At 38.2% G+C, this 20,577-nt stretch overlaps 1 protein-coding gene across 3 annotated transcripts in view; it reads left to right on the forward strand.

Annotated features, from left to right (window-relative positions):
- The window catches only part of setbp1 (SET binding protein 1), a 51,225-nt gene extending 38,762 nt beyond the window's left edge, over positions 1 to 12,463 (forward strand). For all 3 annotated transcript variants that reach the window (XM_043238712.1, XM_043238713.1, XM_043238714.1), the window contains 2 exons: positions 1,580 to 4,919; positions 8,867 to 12,463. In XM_043238712.1, coding sequence (XP_043094647.1) covers positions 1,580 to 4,919; positions 8,867 to 9,375 — 3,849 coding nt within the window. In that variant the 3' untranslated portion in view covers positions 9,376 to 12,463. The remainder of the gene's footprint in view (positions 1 to 1,579; positions 4,920 to 8,866) is intronic.
- The last annotated feature ends 8,114 nt before the right edge of the window (positions 12,464 to 20,577 follow it).

Raw genomic sequence — 20,577 nt, forward strand, 5'->3', positions numbered from 1 at the left:
AAAGTCTTGCCTGCCTGGCTCTATGAAGAGCCGGTGAGGACTTAAGTGATGCATTACTCTTGGCTGATTAGAGAAGGAACAAAAAAGCGCTTCCAAATAGTGTGAGAGGTTGGCAGGTCACCATTATAAGGTTTGCCATTGGACTTCATAATTGTCTGCGGTCATTTAACCTGTCAAGGTAGCTCCTGTGGTTCTCAAATTGGTTTTAAGAGCAATAAATTACAAAAAGACAACCAAACTACAGATCTCCTTCTGCCAGATAAACCTTAGGTTTTTTTTCTCTATTCATTTTGGCACTACTATTCACTAAACAGTGGAGAACAGGAAAATCAGGAGATGATGAGAGAGAAACAGAACTGGGAAATGTTACAAGCCAGGTTTGAGGTTCCATTGCCAGGCTCAGTAGGTCAGAGCACATGTATTAGTACATTAGAACACCTTTCAAAACCACTTAGAATTGTCCTAAAAATGACCCACAACACTCTCGCACTGTTGTGGAAAGTTTTACAAGAACAAGTACCACCCGAAAATTTAGTGGTTTTATTTATAAGATTTTCAATATTCAGTTTAAGTAATTCATTTTTTTAAGTCACAAGGTATGATTAAATTGGTACATTGAGACATGCAGTCATAGGTATAATTTTTTTTCTCTCTTTTATTTCTCTCAAATGCTCAGTTCTTCTCACTTTCACTGTTGTTTGGAGACAGGTTTTCATCAATCCAGGATGTCATCTTTCAAGGGCACTTACATAAACTATTCTAAACTCTTTTCCCACATTTGTCTTTCCATGCATTTCTTTGGTTTATGTAAGAAATCCTTTCATTCGCTGTGCTTTGACCCAAACAAACCAGACTCCAGGAGACTAAATTATCTTCTACTGATGTAATCAGATGTGTGAATGCCAAAGTAGCAACTTATTCCTACAACCTTCTTTTAAAGCTCTTTAAGCTTTAAATATTTAAAGACACTTTGCACAGTGGTTTAATCCGTTTTTTTGTTCTGTTTTTCATTTTTCATTTTATGCTGTAACATAAATAGGTACAAGCTGTTTTCTAAAGGTGCATTTTGCATTTGGTCTTTTTTGTGTCTTTCCTGTTGTGAGCATGTTGAAAACACTGGGACCCCAGATGTAAACTAATCTGAAACCGCAGCATAGACTGTCTTAGCCTCAGCTGCAGAGCTCTGAAATGGAAGTTGACCTGCTGAAAAACAAAACTGTGGTTAACTTCATTACCGCCTGTAGCTGTTGGCTTTGAAAACAGGATGGCTTTACAGAACATATCCTAGTATCAAGTGCTGATCTTGCAATACGTTATTTCTAACAGACCAAACCACAAGTCTCAGAGGCTTGCACAATAGTGCACAGTATTATATGCTTACAGTAGGTGTGGCCCACAAGCTGAGAACTTGGCAGCAAAACAGTAGTTGTTATCAGTAACAACTTGTAGGTTCCTAGTTTTTTTTTTTATATGGGGTGTGAATGTTCAAGTCACCTAGTGCAAGAATATGAAGCAAATGTGAATGCTTGTATAATGTTTGTCCTATTTTATAAATTATTTCTTTTGTCTTTTATTTCAGACCTACGAGAGGCATTATAAGCTTGTGGAAAAAACTGACAATGTGATGATGGATAACGCAAAACCAAAGCATGAGTCTAAAAGCAGCGACATTCACAACCTTGACTGGACAAAGCCGTTGGATGCTGTTGAAGATGCAGCATCTCAAGAACAACGCAGGACAGAACCAGAATCAAAACGAGAATCGGCATGCACCAACAAGAGCCCTTTGTCAGAGCCCAACACCCCATTCTCAAAATCTCAAGTTAAAAAGGTCACAGACAGTTCATCTGGAAGTCTCTTTGCTTCTGCCATGTCTTCCCCAAGCACTGACACACTAGCATCATCTCCAGTTGATGCAGTAATGAGTCCACCAGCTGACTCAAGTCTGTTCTCTTTTAGTAAAGACAGAGGTTTGCAGGAAGTCACTGAGCAGGTTTTTGGGAACATCAAACGTAAATATGGAAGAAAAGACCCAGTGAAGACCACACATAGTTTAAGCCTTCAGTGGGCCAAAAAGATGGACAGAGATACTGAAAACCAAGATAGTGCTAAGGAGAAGCAAGCATACAACACTGCTAAAAGTGATTTTGAGGCAGAGGAACCTGAGAAGGCGAGCAATAGACCAGATGATGAGAGTAAGATATCAAGCTGTGGCACTCATCATGCAGATGAAGCTAGAAGTAAAAAGCGAAGAAACAGAAAAATGGGTGACAATAGCAACTTGCTATCTGATGCACAAACCACACAGCAAGCTGAGAAGACTGATAAAACTGACCAAGGGAGCACAAAACCTAAAATTACAAAGAAAATAGAATTCAGTGCACCAAAACAATTTGGTGTAAATTTACGGGAGAGTGAGGAAGACAGTGCTGAGACATTGACTGATGATGTTGAGATGTTTCAGAATAGGCAGAGGAAAACACCAGCTGGGAGACAAAGATCAGTGATTGATGCCGACAAGCAAACAGAGGGTAGGCAATCAAAGGTCAAGGACAGGTGGTCTTATTTAAAGTCCCAGAACTCCTCTCCTCATAAAGACTTGAATCAATCTCTGTCCATTGAGGAGCCACCCTCTGCCTTCCCTATTACCCCATCCAGTCCACTCTACACAAACACAAACAGTTTGACAGTCATTACTCCAGTCAAGAAGAAACGTGGCCGGCCCAAAAAACAGCCGTTACTTACTGTGGAGACAATTCATGAAGGAACTGCAACAAGCCCCGTTAGCCCAATCGCCCAAGATTCATCCAGCACTTCAAAAAGGAGAAAGAAGCATAATATGTCGAAATTGGTGCAGTTGGCATTCAACAAATCCCCTCCTGCACAGCAGTTAAAACTCAAGAAATCAGGTCAAGAAGGTGTCCTTAAAAAGAGGGCAACTAAGAAAATGAAACTGGTTAAGATGCAGAGCATTTTAAATGAGCTTTTGACCACTTCTAGTCCTGGCAATCTTGCCTTGAAGTCCAGTGTTCCGGTTTCAAATGCCATGTCGACTGTGGCATCGACAATCGAGGCCCGTTTTGGCAAGCAAATCAATGTCAGCAAGCGTGGAACTATTTACATAGGCAAAAAGCGGGGAAGGAAGCCCAGAAGCGATCTTCATACGCAGCAGAATGAGCACAAAGCCAGTGATAAGCACCCGTTGCCTATTTCCAGTCCATTTGAGAACCCTCTAGTGCCTTCTAATACATCATCCACAACCGGAATGCCTTCTCCCAGGGTCATGCATTCTCTTTCTTCTCACTCTGCAGCAGGTGGGACTACTCACCCTGCCACCACGGATACCAGCCAGCATGACCTGAAGACAATGCCAAACCTACAGCCTATCAGTGCATTGCCCACCAAAACACATAAGGGCTTGCTTAGTAGTAACTGGAAGCTGTCTCCCCCGAGACTAATGGCCAACTCACCATCACATCTGTCTGAAGTGGCTTCCATCAAAGAAGTTACCCTATCTCCAGTTAGTGAGTCCCACAGTGAAGAGACAATCCCTAGTGATAGTGGAATTGGCACCGACAACAACAGCACATCAGACCAGACCGAGAAGGGCCCTGCGTCCCGCCGGAGATACTCATTTGATCTTTGCAGTTTTGATGCCGCTGAGACTGCTGTTTTAGAGGCTAAGAGCAAAGCAGCGAGGGGGCACTACCAGAAGTGCATGACTGGAGTCGCTGTGGAAAATTTCTTTGCTCAGGAGAGCCTGAAGAAGCAGAAACATCGAAGGAAACGCAAGGCCCTCCAGAGCCGGGATGACCTGCAGTTTATGGCTGACCTGGAGGAGTTGGTTAGCAAGTTCCAGGTCTTCCGAATCTCCCACCGCAGCTACAAGTTCTACCATGAGAATTCCTATCCCAGCATATTCCGTCTCAACTTTGACCAGTGCTATCCTATGCCATACTATCCCTATGACCCTGTGCACTATCTTCGCAGGAGCTCAGATAAGTCAAAGAGGAGGCGTGGTCGGCCAGCCAAGTCAAACGAGCCAATATCAAAGATGCCTTTTATTCAAGGGTTTGGCTGCCCAGTGCCTGGTGGCAATTACTATGCACCCTACGCGATGCCTTACACATCCATGCCTCTGGCCACAAGTATGGTAAACATGGGCTATTACAGTCAGTACCCTTCACCCTTGTACTTATCTCACGCACTTGGACCTTCAGCCTCTCCTCTCATGAGGCCACCAGTCCCTCCACCAAAGTTCCACCCTGGTGTGTCCTCTGGCCTCGCTGCTCCTAGCAGACATCGAGCAAAGAATATGCCACATGAGATGCCTTCATCTAGAATGAGTGACTCCCATCACCCTTCAAGCAGCTGTATGGAAAGTGTCTGTCTCCACAAACGCAAGCACAAGCACAAGTACAAACACAAAGAAGATCAGTACATCCCACAGAGGGAGGATCTCGGCGGGCTCTTCAGTGGAACCCAGAGTCCTGCCTTCCTCAACCTCTTGAACGAGAGACTCGAGAAGAACTCTCTGTCCAAACTGAAGGACAAGCAAAGAGGCAAGCAAAGCACAGATGCTTCGCCAAAAGCTTCCAGGAACTACTTTGAAGTAGACACACTCTCATCATTATCCTTATCTGACTCTCAGCATTGTAAACGCATTCGAGGAGAGACACTGAACAACTTCCTGAACATCTGCACTAGACAACCGCACGAGCGCCTGCGAGCCAGCCAGGACCAGTCGCTGGACTTGTTCAAGGGGCAGCACTTAGGGGATGATGACTCTAGCGTTCACATCAGGAGGCATGGCTTGGAGGAATTTGCAGCATACAGAGAAGGAAGCATGGCATCTTTCCAAGGAGGCAGAGAACAGAGGGCTGAGCAGAGATACCAGTGCTCCAACACAGCTATAGCAGGTAAAAAAAAAAAGAATAAGTATATGTGTATGAGTGTGTGTGTGTGTGTGTGTATGTATGTATATACATGTATATTTTTTATGTATACAAATGCATGAACAATGCAAGATATTGATTCAGGTATTTTTTGTTAGCAATTATTTTGGTTTGCCACGCACTGATTAGATTTAAGTGAAATTGTGTTCTGCTTTTGAGTACAAATGTGCTTTCTGAACACTTTGTATGCTGTTCTCAGTACATCTGGCAAGCAAAGTGTAATGCATGGATGGAGACAACTATAATTCACAAATTTCTCTTTCCTCCCTTTTCACCCCTGCCTGCCAATGGTTTTTTTCTTAGAGATATATTATTCACACGTTTTGATTTATATTCTACAGACATGCAATAAAAAACCTTGCCTCTTGTTAAAAGAGCTGGAGAGAAGCCAGAGGTTTAATGAATCCAGTCTACTCCACTGAAGGGGAATTGCAAGCCCTAGGCACAGTTAGATTACATTTTCACTCCCCTAGGGGAACTATGAGGATGACTCACATTCTGCCTGCTACCACCCACCTCCATGAATTAACTCAATGCTTCAAAGAGCTAGTTTGTTGTACTTAAACAGAGAAATATGACATACATCCCACCTAAGTATACATCTGTGTTGATTTCAAAGAACAGATTTAGATAAGCATGTTTTGACAGAATAGATTTTTTATGGCAGTCACATTTCTTTGCCAGTGGCACTGTAGCTAGGATGCAATAAATTGCAGCAAAATGGGGGTTTTATATGCTCAAATTTGCATTTAAGGTCACATCTCATTTACGATTAATTAGTTCTATTTGCTACAAATTCACGGCATGACGACAGCACCTTTTTAGAGTAAGGCTATTAATCATTGTGATGGGAGTGTCTAGTTCGAAGCAGATGTTTTTCCATAATAGCATTATATCATGTTGCCTGACTTTACTCAATCAAAGCTACAAAACAATCAATGTAACATGTATGTATGTGTGTGTATAGATAGCTAGATGGATAGATTGAACACACATGATTAATTGTGTCCATTAATTATGCCGGGATTCTCATAGGTACATTCAACAAAGAATAAGGTGACGCAAAATGCTAAATAAATGTCTTCATTAGAAAAATCCCCCTCTGACAGGCTTTTAAAAGTAATTCAACATACATCAGTGAGCACATATGGTACAGATTGAAATTCTGACGGTACAGTGCTCTCAATGTACAGATCTTTCAACTCTCTAAACCCTCTTTAAGTAAGGCAGGCTTTAACGTAAAACTTAATGCCACTCATTTGCTAGCACAGGAATTACACAGAGGATTTTTCTTTGATCGTATTGGTATAGCGTTTCATCTTTCCTTACACTGCATGCAAGTTGTGCTACTACTTAGACTCCAGCAAGCAAGAAAACCCCTATTAAAACCATTACCAATGCCAGCGCATGATGGGTTTTCAAGCAGGTCTGCACCCGCATTTGCTTAACGTATATTTTGTGTATTAAATGAGTAGCTTGCCACGAAAGTCGACTAGAGAATTTGCAGGGGCACAAAATGTGATCTTACACCACTGTATTTTTTTGTAAATCGCTTACCTTTGAACTGTGGAATTCCGTTGCCATGGCAACAGGAAGTAGGCCTCCACTACCGTGTAGAACGGAGCTGTGGGGACAGCGGCGAGGCAAGTCCATAAATTGCTGCCTCTAATGAAAACATTGTGCACAGGATGCAGGTACAGATTTCAGGGAATAAATGAGTTGTGACACTCCCTTTGAAAACGAATGTCTCTGTCCAATGATTTGTTGGCACTTGGGAAGACTCTGCAAGTTTCCCAGTGATAAACTGAGGCCAGAGAGGGAAGAGCTCATGTTTAGTCAGGCACACATTTTACTTTATTGAAACCAAATGGGCTGAAGGAGCCCATGCACAGCTGGTTAGTGACCCATGCACCCATTTTTTTTTGTTTGTTTTGTTTTTACTTGCCTCCAAAATAGCCCTGGTGAGCTTCAATTAAGCAATATTCCTTGCTAAAACTGATATGTGTCACTTGGAAAGTGTGGTTGCTGTTTGATTCAACGATGCACTTAAATGCTAAACGAGAGATTTGATGATGGATTATGAATTATTATGGCGCATATCCTCTTTTTGGGGCTGCACAGGTGCACTCTTAAGACAGTCTTAAGAGAAACCTGGAAATGCATAGAACGCCCCTGATCTTGAACATCTTCCACAATTACAGCTCTTGTTTGTTTTCATGGAAACCTACCAGATGGAGTGGCAATCAACAAGAAAAGAGAAAAAGAGACCTCTCCAGAGATATGAAAAGAGTGCAGGAGAGATCTTAGATGTGGAACACACATTTTAGGCAGCTTTAGGCTGTCTGAACTCATTTCAAACGAGGCTGCCAGAAACCCAGCATTTCCTCTGGTCTGGGCTTCCTTCCAAAGCTCCAACGTGAAGTGTAGAGGCAGTAAATTAATCACAAATGTATCTGAGGCCTCATAGTTTATTACTTTCATTTACAGACGCATCTATTCATTGTGAATGCGAGCACCAACTATATTCACCGATAGACTGATAAGTGGGAGGTTCCTGATGTTTCCTTATTATGTGCATGGATGCAGTTATCCACATGTCAAGTGTTAAGTGAGCTGTTGCTTCACAAGCTTCTCCTCTCGTGGGGCATTTTTCACGTGTTCGCTTATTAACGCTTCGCTCTGTTAGACTGACAGCCGATAATGATAAACGGCATGACTCAACAAGCTTGGCTGTATCAATTGCTATCAGATCTGTATATACAGGAATATTTATACACCAGCTAATACAAATTAGTGTGTTGACACATTGGATTGTCACATCATTAAGCACAGAAGAAAGTTTGTCTCTCTCGGTCTGGCTGCATACGTCATGACTCACTCTGGGGTCTTGAGTTTACTTTAGAAATATCACTGCTTCAGCTAGCGAGATGATGTGCGAATCAATTATATTATAACAAACGACTGGCCAAATGTTTACCAGTCTGGCTTAGCACATTTTTCACAATCAGTGTCTCATTGTAGCCAGGGATGGGAACCATAAAGAATTTCATTATTCCAGTTTTGATTCCTCTTTAACGATTCAAGTTCCTTAATAGTTGCGTTAATGATTCTTTTAGTACTTTTAGGGACTAAATATTTGGAACAAAGTAATGCAATTCTAATGCCAAATGATGAGATAATTGTAATAATAATTTTTTTTTTTCAAAAACTTTTGCAAAAGGACTTTTTAATGACTTTTTAAATGTATTTTTAAAAGATAGGCAGTATTAATGCAGTCCAATAATCGGATTTAAAGGGACAGTTCACACAAAAATTTTATTCTGTCATTAATTACTCACCCACAAGACCTTCGTTCGTCTTAGGAACTCAAATTAAGATTTTTTTAAAGATATTTTTGATGAAGTACAAGAGATTTCTGTCCCTCTGTAGACAGCGAAATAACCTGAACGCTTAAGGCCCAGAAAGGCAGTAAGGACATTATTAAAATGTTTTATTTGAAGCTGTTGTTATCTGTTGTTGTCTGTGGAGGATCAGAAAGTTCTTGGATTTCATCAAAAATATCTTAAATTGTGTTCCTAAGATGAATGGAGGTCTTATAGGTTTGGAACAACATGAAAGTGAGTAATTAATGACAGAATGACAGAAATAACCAATTATCGATTAAAAATCTCACACAGGCAGTTTTTTTGGGAGTCACAATTCTGCCCTATTTTTTATGTGCAGCATTCGCGATGTTGCTGTGACACTGAAGGAAACCTGGTCAGGAGTTTTATTTTGTCATTCCAGTAGCAAAAACCATTATTGAATCCAAACAGTCTGTCATTTAGTTCTATTGTTGTATTTTAAAGCAGAACTGAATAAGCTGCAGCTTGTCATTCTCACTGATTTGTTTTTCGTTTTTTCCTCCCTAGACCCCAGTTCCTACAATAGGAGGCACAAGCACAAAGAAGTGGACGAGATCCAGTGCGACATGCAAAAAATGTGTGCCTTCTCCAAGATCCTCACCACCAAGAAGAACCTGGATCACGTCAACAAGATTTTGAAAGTCAAGAGGCTTCAGAGGCAGGCCAAGACGGGGAATAACATGGTGAAGAGACGCAGAGGGAGGCCGAGGAAGCAGCCGCTTTCTCTCGAGGAGGGATTACTGGGTCAGATGCCAGTTCTAGAAAAGTGTGTGGATCTTCCTGGGAAGAAGAACCTTCACACCGGTCTGGTTCCTGCTCAGCTTGAGTTCTCCAATCACGACTCCATCACAGACGCCATCGAGTCAGTGGTACATATGGCCAGATCCCAATCTAACACGCAATCCACACAAGGAGGCAAGCACTGGCACAAAGTTCAGCCAGAGCTCCAAATCGAGCGCCCAAACCGCAAAGGAAGAGGGAACAAGAGAGAAGAAGCTACTCTCACCTCACATTAGAGAAATCATGACGGTGCACTGTGAGTTAGCCTTGTGCTTGGGTCCTTGTATTGTTTTTTTTCTGTTTATTTTGATCTGAATTCTACTGACACATTTTAATGGGCATTCGCTGAGAGTTTGGATCACAATTGTGGTCTAAGAGCTCCGCTTTCGGTTTGTACGATTCCGTCACATACTTTTTTATTGGTCTCGAGGAGACAAACTGAACTTTTGCTCTCCCAAAGCCCATAACCATGAGGATGTTGAAACTATGGCTTTAGCCATAACCTACCAGCACATGTAAATGAACTCCAATGACAGTACTGTGCACTTTTTTTTTTCTTTCTCATTTTTCGTTTCACTCAAGCACAAAGCACAGATCTTCTGGCAAAGGTTGGTTTCCAACAACAGGTCAACGGTAACTCACTGCTAACACACACGCTTACATAGGCTTGCCTGCGCTCAGGTGTGTTTCAGGCATGAACTAATGGCAATACTTTTGGATGAAACCCTTTTCAGTGATGTTTTGATGGCTACCAGTTCACTGTACATAGAAACATATTCTACTAACATTTCAAATTTCAAAGTATTTTAGATCTACCTATACTGTCAGCATATCAAATCAAAAACCATATAAAGTTTGAAATGTTATTTTTTTTGTTCTGTTTTTAACCAAATAGAAGTAGAAAGCTTGTTCAAATGGAAAAACAAAACGTATTTAGTCGTGTAAACTTAACGAAGTGGAATCACTGCAGATCGAAGGCTTGTTGACGACACAGGACATCAAAACACATCCCAGCAGTCAATGAAAAATGCTACGGTTGCATTTAAAACCAACAAAGCACTTATTTCTTTTCTTTCGTGTTTGTAGGAACAAGTTTGAGTGGGCTGAAGTTGTACACATTGTCAGAGTTGGTTTTTCGCTTTAAGTAATAGTGAGCATCTGGATGATGTATTCATGATCTGACTGGAAATCAAGGTCTTATTAGAGTCGCCTTCTCCAGAGTCTCTTTTGAGAATGTGCCTGCTCTTGTTAACGAAACAATAATAGTATGTCTATATACCTGTCAGTATTAGATATCCACATGACCAAAGTTTCAGTGTAGTCGTGTATCATAGAATAGATGGGTTTCAGTTTAGCTGCTCGTGTATATTACTATGAATGGTGTGGTGCTGTGCTTATTTGTCGATTAGTCTGTCGCTTGGATTGGAAAAATAAACCCGAATGTACGCTAAAGACTATTTAGGTGATGGTCCTGAGCATAGGACATCACAAACTAATCAGACACGCGTCCTACGCTGTTTTAGTTCGCAGTTACTCTGCTATACGGAGATTTGGAATCAGGATAGATTTGAATGTGGTCCTAATTTGAATAGCTTTCCACTTGTTAGTTTTTTTCATATATGTGCCTTATGTTTGTCTATAAATCCATAACATGTTCAGGTACTAGAACACATAATGGCAAGATATCAGTCTAGAATGTACATGCATATACATTTTCTGCCCTGGTTTATCATTTTGGTACACCTTCTACAGTATAACAGGCTTCGTTTGAACTATATAAATACATTTATATACAGTTCAGTGACCAGACACCGCATCTAGTGCACCTGAAGACGCTCAAAATATCTCTCCAACCAAACCCACGCATGAATACATGCTTATTTACTATGCATCAGGTTATTGCTGTGAATCCACTGACGCATAACTTTCTAGCATCAACTCCTTCGTAAGCTTTCTGTTAAATGAAGTGGTCTTACTGAAATCTGAAGTCTGAACAGTGCTAAAACTGACTATCATTTCTTTTGCGACTGTCTAGGGGAGGAAAATCAGCCTCTAAGCAGTGCAGCCTTAATCAAATGTTCATTTCGACGAGTTGCAGTCCCCTGTAAATAGTCTACCATCTGTATAGCTGCGTGAATCATGCCTAAGAATCATGTCAATATGTTGCACTCACAGTTGTCCAAAGCAGGACACGTAAAAGACGCCATTGAAGCATTCTGTCCTCGTGATAACTCGCAGTGCATTGAAGCTAAAACAAACAATATATGCCGGCAGCTATTTGCCTCAGCCAGTTGTACTGGACCTTTTTGTAGGATGCGTCCATTCGCGCTAAACACCTGCGAACATTGCCAAAAATGTTGACCTTTTATTAGTGCTTTAAGCACCGAAAGCTATGTTTTCGAACAAAATGTACACCGTAGCAGTTTTCCGAAACATGATTATAATAGGTTAGTCAAACATGGCTTTGGTAACAAGGCCTGGCAGCTCGAATTTGCTCGGCTTCTATGATTTTTAAATGCCAGATATATTTTCTCCACCAGCTGATAAGTGGTGCCTTGTGAAGTTCAGTGTATTTTTTTATGTTCCTGCTCCTAAGCGACTTCGTGTCAAGTAAACATTACAGAGGTCACCGAGAGAATGTCATCCACTCAAACGTAGTGTCGTATTTTAGTTTGTATTGCTATTAATGAAGTTATAATACAAGTGAAGTGTTAATCGAAAGTAATATTCCTAACAAAGGACACAACAGAAGCTCTTATCGCTCTCTAAATTCATACATATGGTGTTACGACCAGTTTGATTTCTGTAATATCTGCATGCTCTATTTGATTGTATGCATACAAATTTTGAAGAAGTGGAGAAGTATTGAATTTCGATTTGAATAAGATCTTATACATGGTTTGATATGTTTTTTTGTAATGGATTTTAAATTCATAAAGCATTTTGTACATTGTATGGATATTAAAAACAGCAAATAATGGACGTATATAGAAAAGAATAAATACTGATATACACAAACATATGCATTGTACATAGAATGTATGTATACACATTCATGTTTTGTGTAACTGTGTATACAGACATGTTTATAAATACAAGTACTAGCCTGTACATATGTACATACATATAAGCTTGCATGTGTTTGGTCATGTTTGCCGTTCATGATCTTGTAGTTTTATTTTTTTATTTCTTCTTTTTCTTACTGTAAAAGCTCATTTGTGCAGCCATCTCCGGTGAGCAGTATTGAGCACTTAAAATACAGTTGATCTTGTTCATTGTCATTCATTGTGCAAAAAAATAATAAATGAATTTATCGAGAGCTCACGTCAGTGTCTTTGCCTTTTTATTGCGTAGTTGTTGTATTCTAGCGACACTGAGCAAACTCTTACATTTTTTTGAATATTTAACACTGTCAGTTGTACACTGTCATTCAAAAGTTGGAACCAGTGTTTTTTTTTTGTTTTGTTTTGTTTGTTTTTTTTGATTCAGCACGTATGCATTCAACTGATGAAGAAAAAACAACCAAAAATTAAAAAAAGTAGTTTTGTAGCAACGATAGATTTTTTTTTTTCTCTCTCTCTCTCTCTCCCAAACCCCCCCCCCCTCTCTCATCCTAAATATGCATCTTTTACACAAATATTAAAAAGCTCAAATGTTTACAATCTAAAACTGAGTAGCAAATGAAGGATCTTGTTACACTGAAGACTATTAAAAATTCAGATTTTACATTACATTTTAAAATACATTAAATTTCACATTAAAATGACATTTTAACATATAAAATAGAATATAGGTATTACATTAAATAGTCAATTATAATAGTATTTTAACATTTCATCAAATAAATGCAGCCTCGGTAAGCAACTTGCTTTAAACAAAACTAAACAAAATGAAATAAAATCCCAAATTCAATCTGTTATAAATGACTTCTGTTTCACAGATGCTAGTTTTCATCCGTGTATGTTCCTTTACTTAAGTGCAAATTTACATGTAAAATTGAGCCAAAATGCGTATTAAAAGTCCAAACGTCAGTATTAGCAGACGCCTGCAGAGTTATCTTCTGCACCTGTAATTGGTGTCAGTGTGCAGTTTAGGACAGGGAATCCCCTCTCATCAAGCCCTACACCTCATACAGCCCCTCTCACTGCATTATTACAACGCTGCACAGTAGAGATAAACGGATTGGCCCGAATCCCAGCCGTTGGTTGGTGAAGGCGAAGTGAAAAGCATCTAACCATAGGCCTGTGCCTCTGTAAAATTCCTGTTGCCATGGCAGCTGGGTGAACTGCCCAAATATTCCAGTGCTCCACTTGGCTTGAAAAAAAATGTCTGAAGTCAGGCTGGTGAACGCGAACTGCATCAGCCATGCCACCGCATCTCGTCAATATCATGTGTCGTGTGGAAAATTTGAGACTGTAATTTCTGTTGAAAAGTCATAATTGTGCTTTGAAATAGAAAACAGATGACAGGACTCTGGCTATTAGAGGTAATGGGGTGCAGATGATAACGAGGGTTGTTTGTGTGAATGGTGTTGTCGTGACTCATCTGTGGCACTACTGCTATGCGTCGCTCACAGCGTAGCCATGTTACCCCTAATTATGTGAGTTAGGACTTGACATAGCTACCTATAAAAAGAGAAATAAACAAGCCAATGTCATCTGCTATTCCCTAACTGTACTTCACTGGATCTGCTTGCTGTCAACATCTTGACATCGACTGCTCACATCCTGTAAAATGTCAGCTAGAATGAGATGACCTTCTGCGCAATAAAATGTAGCAAGCAATTATGAAAAAAATTATATAAAGAAATACGTTTTAGTCCTCATTTGTTAGGGGTTTAATTCCATACTGGAAAAAATCTGATTTCAAATGTCAAATGTTGCACACACTCGCACGTATTTTAAATTGGTAAAAGTGTTTTGGGTGACCTTTGAAATACATTTTGTAATACATAGTAAGAATATGCAATAATAATTTTATATTTTGCCATTCAAAGCTTAAAGATATTCACTTTGGATCTGCAGTTTTTAACATATAATTTCACAACATTTATAGCCTATAACACATAACCATAGCCTAATACACACACACACACACACACACACATATATATATATATATATATATATATATATATATATATATATATATATAAATATACATATATACACATATATATATACTCACATATGAAATTAAACAGTGAATCAAAAATAATTATTTTTATAAATTAATATTTAAATTCGGTATGAAAGTCAGAAAGTATCTAGAACTTAATGTAATTTATTTTTATGATCAAATTTTTTATTTGTTTTGCAGTATAAAATAGAAATATCTATAAATTAATACTTGTATTAATTTTAATTAATTATTCTAGATTTGTATTTGTTTTGAAGTATAAAATACTACTAATTGTCAAGAAGTTTCTCTAAATGAATTATTTGTTTAGTTTTGCAGTATGAAATAAACAGTAAGGAATTATCTGTAAAATAATAAATGTATAAATGTTTTGTTAATTATTTAATTATTTATTTTTTTGTATTTGTTTTTCCAGTACAAATTTGAACAGTGAGTCAAGAAGTATAAATTATAATTATAAATTAATTTCATTTATTTATTGCAGTATGAAATAAACCGACCGAGTCAAGAAGTGAGTCTAAATAAAATAATTGTCTTTAACTGCAGTAAAAGACTGCTGGTTTACAGCGACAAAATGATTTTGACCCGTGGCCTCTCATTATTTGTATTTTCTCTAGGCTGAAATGCTTTCAGATTTGAGGGCTTGCACAGAAACAGGGCTACGTGAGTCCTCCTGCATACACGTATTGCATCAAACTGATTGAAAATCCCTGCAGAAAGCAGAAATATTCTATAGCAAATCACTTCCTCTCCATCTGCCTGTAATTACCTCAGCTTGAATGTAGCCTCCCCTCCCTCTTGACTCCCTCCCATCTACTATTATTCCTCAAAGCACCACTTACTATTTGGGTTGCGCTTCACAGTGTGCATATATGTCGCAGGACGCAAAGGATGCTATTCTTTATGATTGGCAACTGGCAGGGTAGCAGCTGCGGTTGCTACGGTGACAGCCTGACTTGCAGCAATTTGGATAGCGAATGAAGCTGTTAGTGTTTTGAGGACGACGTGATGAGGGTTTTAAAACACACTCGCTCCGGAGCCTCGCTCACCAGAGCAGATACTGTCTCTCTGTCCCCGGGGAAATCTTCATTTGTAGGGATGAATGCTTAAAAATCCCATGAAGGTGAATGAAAATGAAAGGTGCATGTTCATGACGCAAATGAAACTGTCCGTCTGGGATAGTGTAAAGTTTGTTGAGTCTCGAGCTAAAACACCATCGACCATCATTTTTTTATTCTTTAATAAAATATTTATTGTTATTATTTAATAAAAAAAACGTTTATGTATAATCCTGACTGACCGACAGGTTTTTGATGTTAGTCCTATAGTTCAATTATTTATATATACTGTATATTTTATGTATTTGAACCGTTTTTATATGAACTGTAATATACATTGTTACATATTATTATAAACTTAACCATATTAATACATATTATATATTTATTAGTATTTAGTTGGTTTTATTTTCTATTAAATTGTATTTATATTTACGAATATTTATAAATGAATATTCTCAGAATAATAGAAATTCAGATCATGTCAAATAAACATAATAAATAAAAACATATATTATTATTATTCGTTATTAATGAAACTAATAAATGGAGCAACCAGTTTCAGTAGATTTTTGAGTTTTCTCAACTTATATTTGCATAGTTGAGAAAACTCAAAAATCTGCTGAAGTTGGTTGCTTTTAAAAACAAATTGTGTCTGTGTGTCTGTACTTCTTATGATTATGATTACTGTTGTTATTATAGATTTATTACCGTAATTATGAATTAAGCCAATACATGATTATTACATTGTAATGATAATGATAAAAATGGTTATTTCTTTAAAAAAAACTGTTTAAAAATCGTAGTTGCAACTATTCCTCTGACCCCTGAGGAACCCATCTAGCCTTCCTACACCTGGTGTGCTCAAGGGGATTTCAGTTTTTAGGGATTTTACAATATTCCTCCGTCAGATCTTCAAAACTCTGCAAAACTCTTCGATCTCTCATCCCTTTAGCATTCTGCTTACGTAAGGAAACTGCTTCTAAAAGCCCCATCAATCATACCTCCGCTCTTTTCCTCTTACTGTTTTTCCTTCAAGACGCAGCGACATGAACTTGAGATTTACTTTCTCGTAACTTTTCTGTTCTTGTGCCTTGTTTCTCCACAGTGACTCCAAGCCTTTGATTGCTCTTCCCGAGAGCTCCTTACAGGAAAGCTCTCCCAGCAGAGCACTCAGGTTACTGTTTAGTAAAAAGGCGCTTTTATTCCCAGTAATTAGTGAGGCTAACTCGAGGCTTGGAGCAAAGCACGCAAGTCTCCTTCTCCGGCTCTCTCTTTCCAAACATACAGAGAGGATCTGAAAGGTTAGGTCCTCAGACGCCGAGGTGAGACATTTTTCCTACGGCACAGCTCTTAAAACATTATAACTACACTGTTATGTTAGTGTCGCATGTCTGTTTTGTTTTGGAAACACTTCGCTCTCCCAGCTTTTCATGGGACTCACTTGTTTTTAGGATGACTGTACGGTGGCCGCTCGATATGATCTGGAAAATCAATGCGTGTAAGTGTACGGGCTTGCAAGACACACACTCCAGATGTGACTTCAGTGCCAGGAAGAAGCGACTGAGAGATCACTAGCATCGAGCAAAGCACTTAACACCGGATTGCTAGAGGCAAACTGACCCTCAGTCGCTCTGGAGAATTAATTGAATGTGAAACGCTGGATGACTGCGACATTATGTAATGCCACTGAAGTCAGAAATGGCAGAAAAGTAATACGTTACTGTTTATGTTGCTTAGCTTCCATCACAGTGATGAGCTTCGATTTTATTTGATCCTCTTCACTTCAGGGCAGCGAGTTCTTTTTCTCTTTATTGTTTTGGATTCAAAAACTCTCTGAGCAAATATATTATATAACTCTCTAGGGTTTTTTCCGTGTACTACTACTACTTTTTTTTTTTTTTTTAAAGCAACATCAAAGAAATATCAGAGGTTCGTTACAAGTTGAGCTCATTTCAGAGCGTTTGTGGCATAATCTTTGGTCGCCACAGAATGTATTTGACTTTTCTCTTGTTTTAAGAAAAGCTAAAGTGTGGCTTACAGTGAGCTGCTTGCAACAGAAGTCAGTCTGTGAAAATGCAGTTAATAGGGAAAGCTCACCCCAAAGTAAAAATTGGGTCATTAATAATTCACCCTCGTCTCGTTCTAAACCTGTAAGACCTTTGTTCATCTTCAGAAAACAAATTAAGATATTTTTGATGAAATCTGTGAGATTTACGATCCTGCATAGAAAAACATTACCAAAGGTAGTAAAGACATCATTAAAATAGTCAATATGACGTCAGAGGTTCAACCGCAGTTTTATAAAACTATAAGGATACTTTTTGTGCGCAAAGAAAACAAAAAAAGGGATTTTATTCAACAGTTCTTCTTTTCCGTGTCGGTCTTCGATGCACATTCACAACGGATTAATGAGAGAGTTTTCATTTTGGGATGAACATTCCCTTTAAACTCTCTGTTTCAATAATGTAGGTTCAAAATATAAACAATGTTAGCACCATTTTAGTGTGAATTTTTATTTAAATGGCTTATTTAGCTTTCTGTGTAAAGTTAACTAGCTGGATTGACAACATAATGCCTAAAACCTTAAAACAACCATAAAAGTCACAAAGAATGACTATAGAGCTCAAATAAAACACAAGAATTATTGTTTGTTTAAAAGCTGTAAATACTCCAAAATTGTCCTTCACACAGATTTTTTGCATTTTTGAATTAAAATTAAGGGATGACTTGAAATAATAATAATATAATAATTATTATTATTAATAATAATAATTATATATATATATATATATATATATATATATATATATATATATATATGTATGTATGTATGTATGTATGTGTGTGTGTCTAAGCTATTTAGTGCTTTTATACATTTATACCCCATTCACCGTGATTTTTGCTTATATTTTTATTTTAAGGAAACAAGGGATTAGTTCATTTGTATTAAACCCAAGATATGACTTTAAAAATGCCTGGTATAAAAGTACATAAGTAAAACAGTAAGGAACACAGCAAGCAAACAAATAAAAGATGTAACCTGAAACCCTAAAGATCCAGAGCTTGCCACATTAATGAAAAGAGTCTTCTGTCCGACCGTCAGAACGTCAGATTTTTGATCTGTACCCAAACTGTTCCTGACTATTCACAGCTGGTTTCATTTTCCCGCTCCTTGAGAAACTGCACTCCTGTACCCCAGCAATAGCACATTATTGTAAACATATAATTTCATAGTGAAAGCAGCTCAGGTTGTTGGCTGTTTGCCGCCATTTCATTTAGAGTAAAACTGGGGATGTTGCCAACATCTGGTCTATGTCAGTGTTAAGGGTTTCCAACCATTGCCCCTCAAACTGCCAGTGTAAGGATACAACACAGGTTTTTGTGATTAATCAGAGGTACAGCGTTAATCGTGAAGGCCCCCGTTCAGTGCAAAGTAAAGTAGGCCAGATTAGAAGGTGTAGAGCTACTAGAAGTGTTTATTCATTTCACGTTTACATGTCACAGTGTGTCGGATGACTACATGAAATAAGACGAAATATTACACATCTGGTGAGCCTTTAAGCTGTGTGCTATTTAATTTGGCATTAGGTGTTTTAATTTAGTAATGCTACCTTTGTTGAATGTTAGAAACGCAAAGCATTTATAACTGCATAAACATAATGATTGTTGCCGAAGAGAAAAATCTGTGAAGCTAATTTCTGCCATGGAAAAAAAAAATGAAATAAAATAAATTGTAAAAATTTTAATAATAAAAAAGGTAACTTGACTTTTTTTCCTCAGAATTTTTCCTCAGATTTCTGCTTTTTTATTTTACTGAATTTACATCTAGCATTTTTTTTCTTTCTTTCATTCTTTCTTTCTTTCTTTGTGTGTGTGTGTTTAACTTTTTATATCAAAATCCATTTTTTCCCCATTGCAGTTCTGAGTTAACATCTCACAGCTCTACATTTAAAGCTTTCAGTTGTATCTTGCAATTCTGAATTTTTTTATTTATAGAATTTAGAGAACTTTTTTTAAAACGCAACAATAAAAATACAAACTGTAAGATAAAAAGTCTTGACTAACTTCATTTTTTTTCATTTATGGAAACAGGCTTTGGAATGACATGAGGAGCAGGCCAGATAAAAATTAGCAATTTATCAGACACTTATGCTTATTTACTTATACTGTAATATTGCAGATGAACTGGTTTAAATGATGTGCTCTGCAACAGTCAACCAGCCTTGTTGTTGTCTTTTGTGTATTAGTAGATGTTGAGATGGGAATTTTTGGCATTGTGACCGTTGGGGAATCTTATACAAATAGTCGCTTATAGTCACTTTGACAAGCAAACAGCAGATGTGTTTTCAAAGATGTCATGCTAGATGCTTTTCAGAAACCACCGGAGAGAACATCCGTAGGTGTTTTTTTCCTAAATATCTTCAAATATCGGACTAAAAGCAAAATACATGACATTAAATATTTAAATAAATCGCTGGAGAAGATCTGCTTTTTTTTGCAACATTTGAATACGCGTTTGCTCGTGTCATTAAATGTTATATATTATGTTAAATGTGAAACACAGTGAAAGAACAGCCAGTAACACATATCTGGATTCCCATAGCTCCTGTAAGAGTAGAGCGTGACGCCAGCGATGCCAAGGGCTTCAACTCTACCGGAAAGCACCAATTAATACAAGGCATACCTTAATATATACAAGTGTAAAATAAAAAATCGATTTTGCCAAGATTCTGAGACTTATGATATGTTACATTTTTATTGAAACGTATTAAAATTTGTGCTGCTCTAAAATTAGGCAATCTTTGGACCAAAAAGTGTTATCGATGTGGACAGCACCAAAAAAAAAAAATGCAATCACTATGTCATTTTTTCCCCACAAGATGGCAAAGTATGTTATTATTATTATTGTAAACCTTGCTGTGTGAGTTATGGCACAGAACATTCACTCCCTTTGGAGAATTCACTGGCTGTGTTCCACGGCAGCTGGAAGCCATCACAAACTCCAATTACTGTCTGTCTGTGTCAACATCTGGAAACCACTTCTGCTCCTTTGGCTGTCTGCATCTTAGTGTGAGTAAGGTAGTTGGCCATATATAGCCAACCTATTGTGTGTGGAATGTAGGGACAGTGGCGTAGATGTCGCTCCGCTCACCTTTGACACTTGACTAAAGCCTCGACAGATCCATCAATGATACTATCATGAATTGCGAGGATTTGTGATCTGCCACCTGTGGTTTA

Source organism: Puntigrus tetrazona, chromosome 5 (genome assembly GCF_018831695.1).
Source record: "Puntigrus tetrazona isolate hp1 chromosome 5, ASM1883169v1, whole genome shotgun sequence".
NCBI lineage: Eukaryota > Metazoa > Chordata > Actinopteri > Cypriniformes > Cyprinidae > Puntigrus > Puntigrus tetrazona.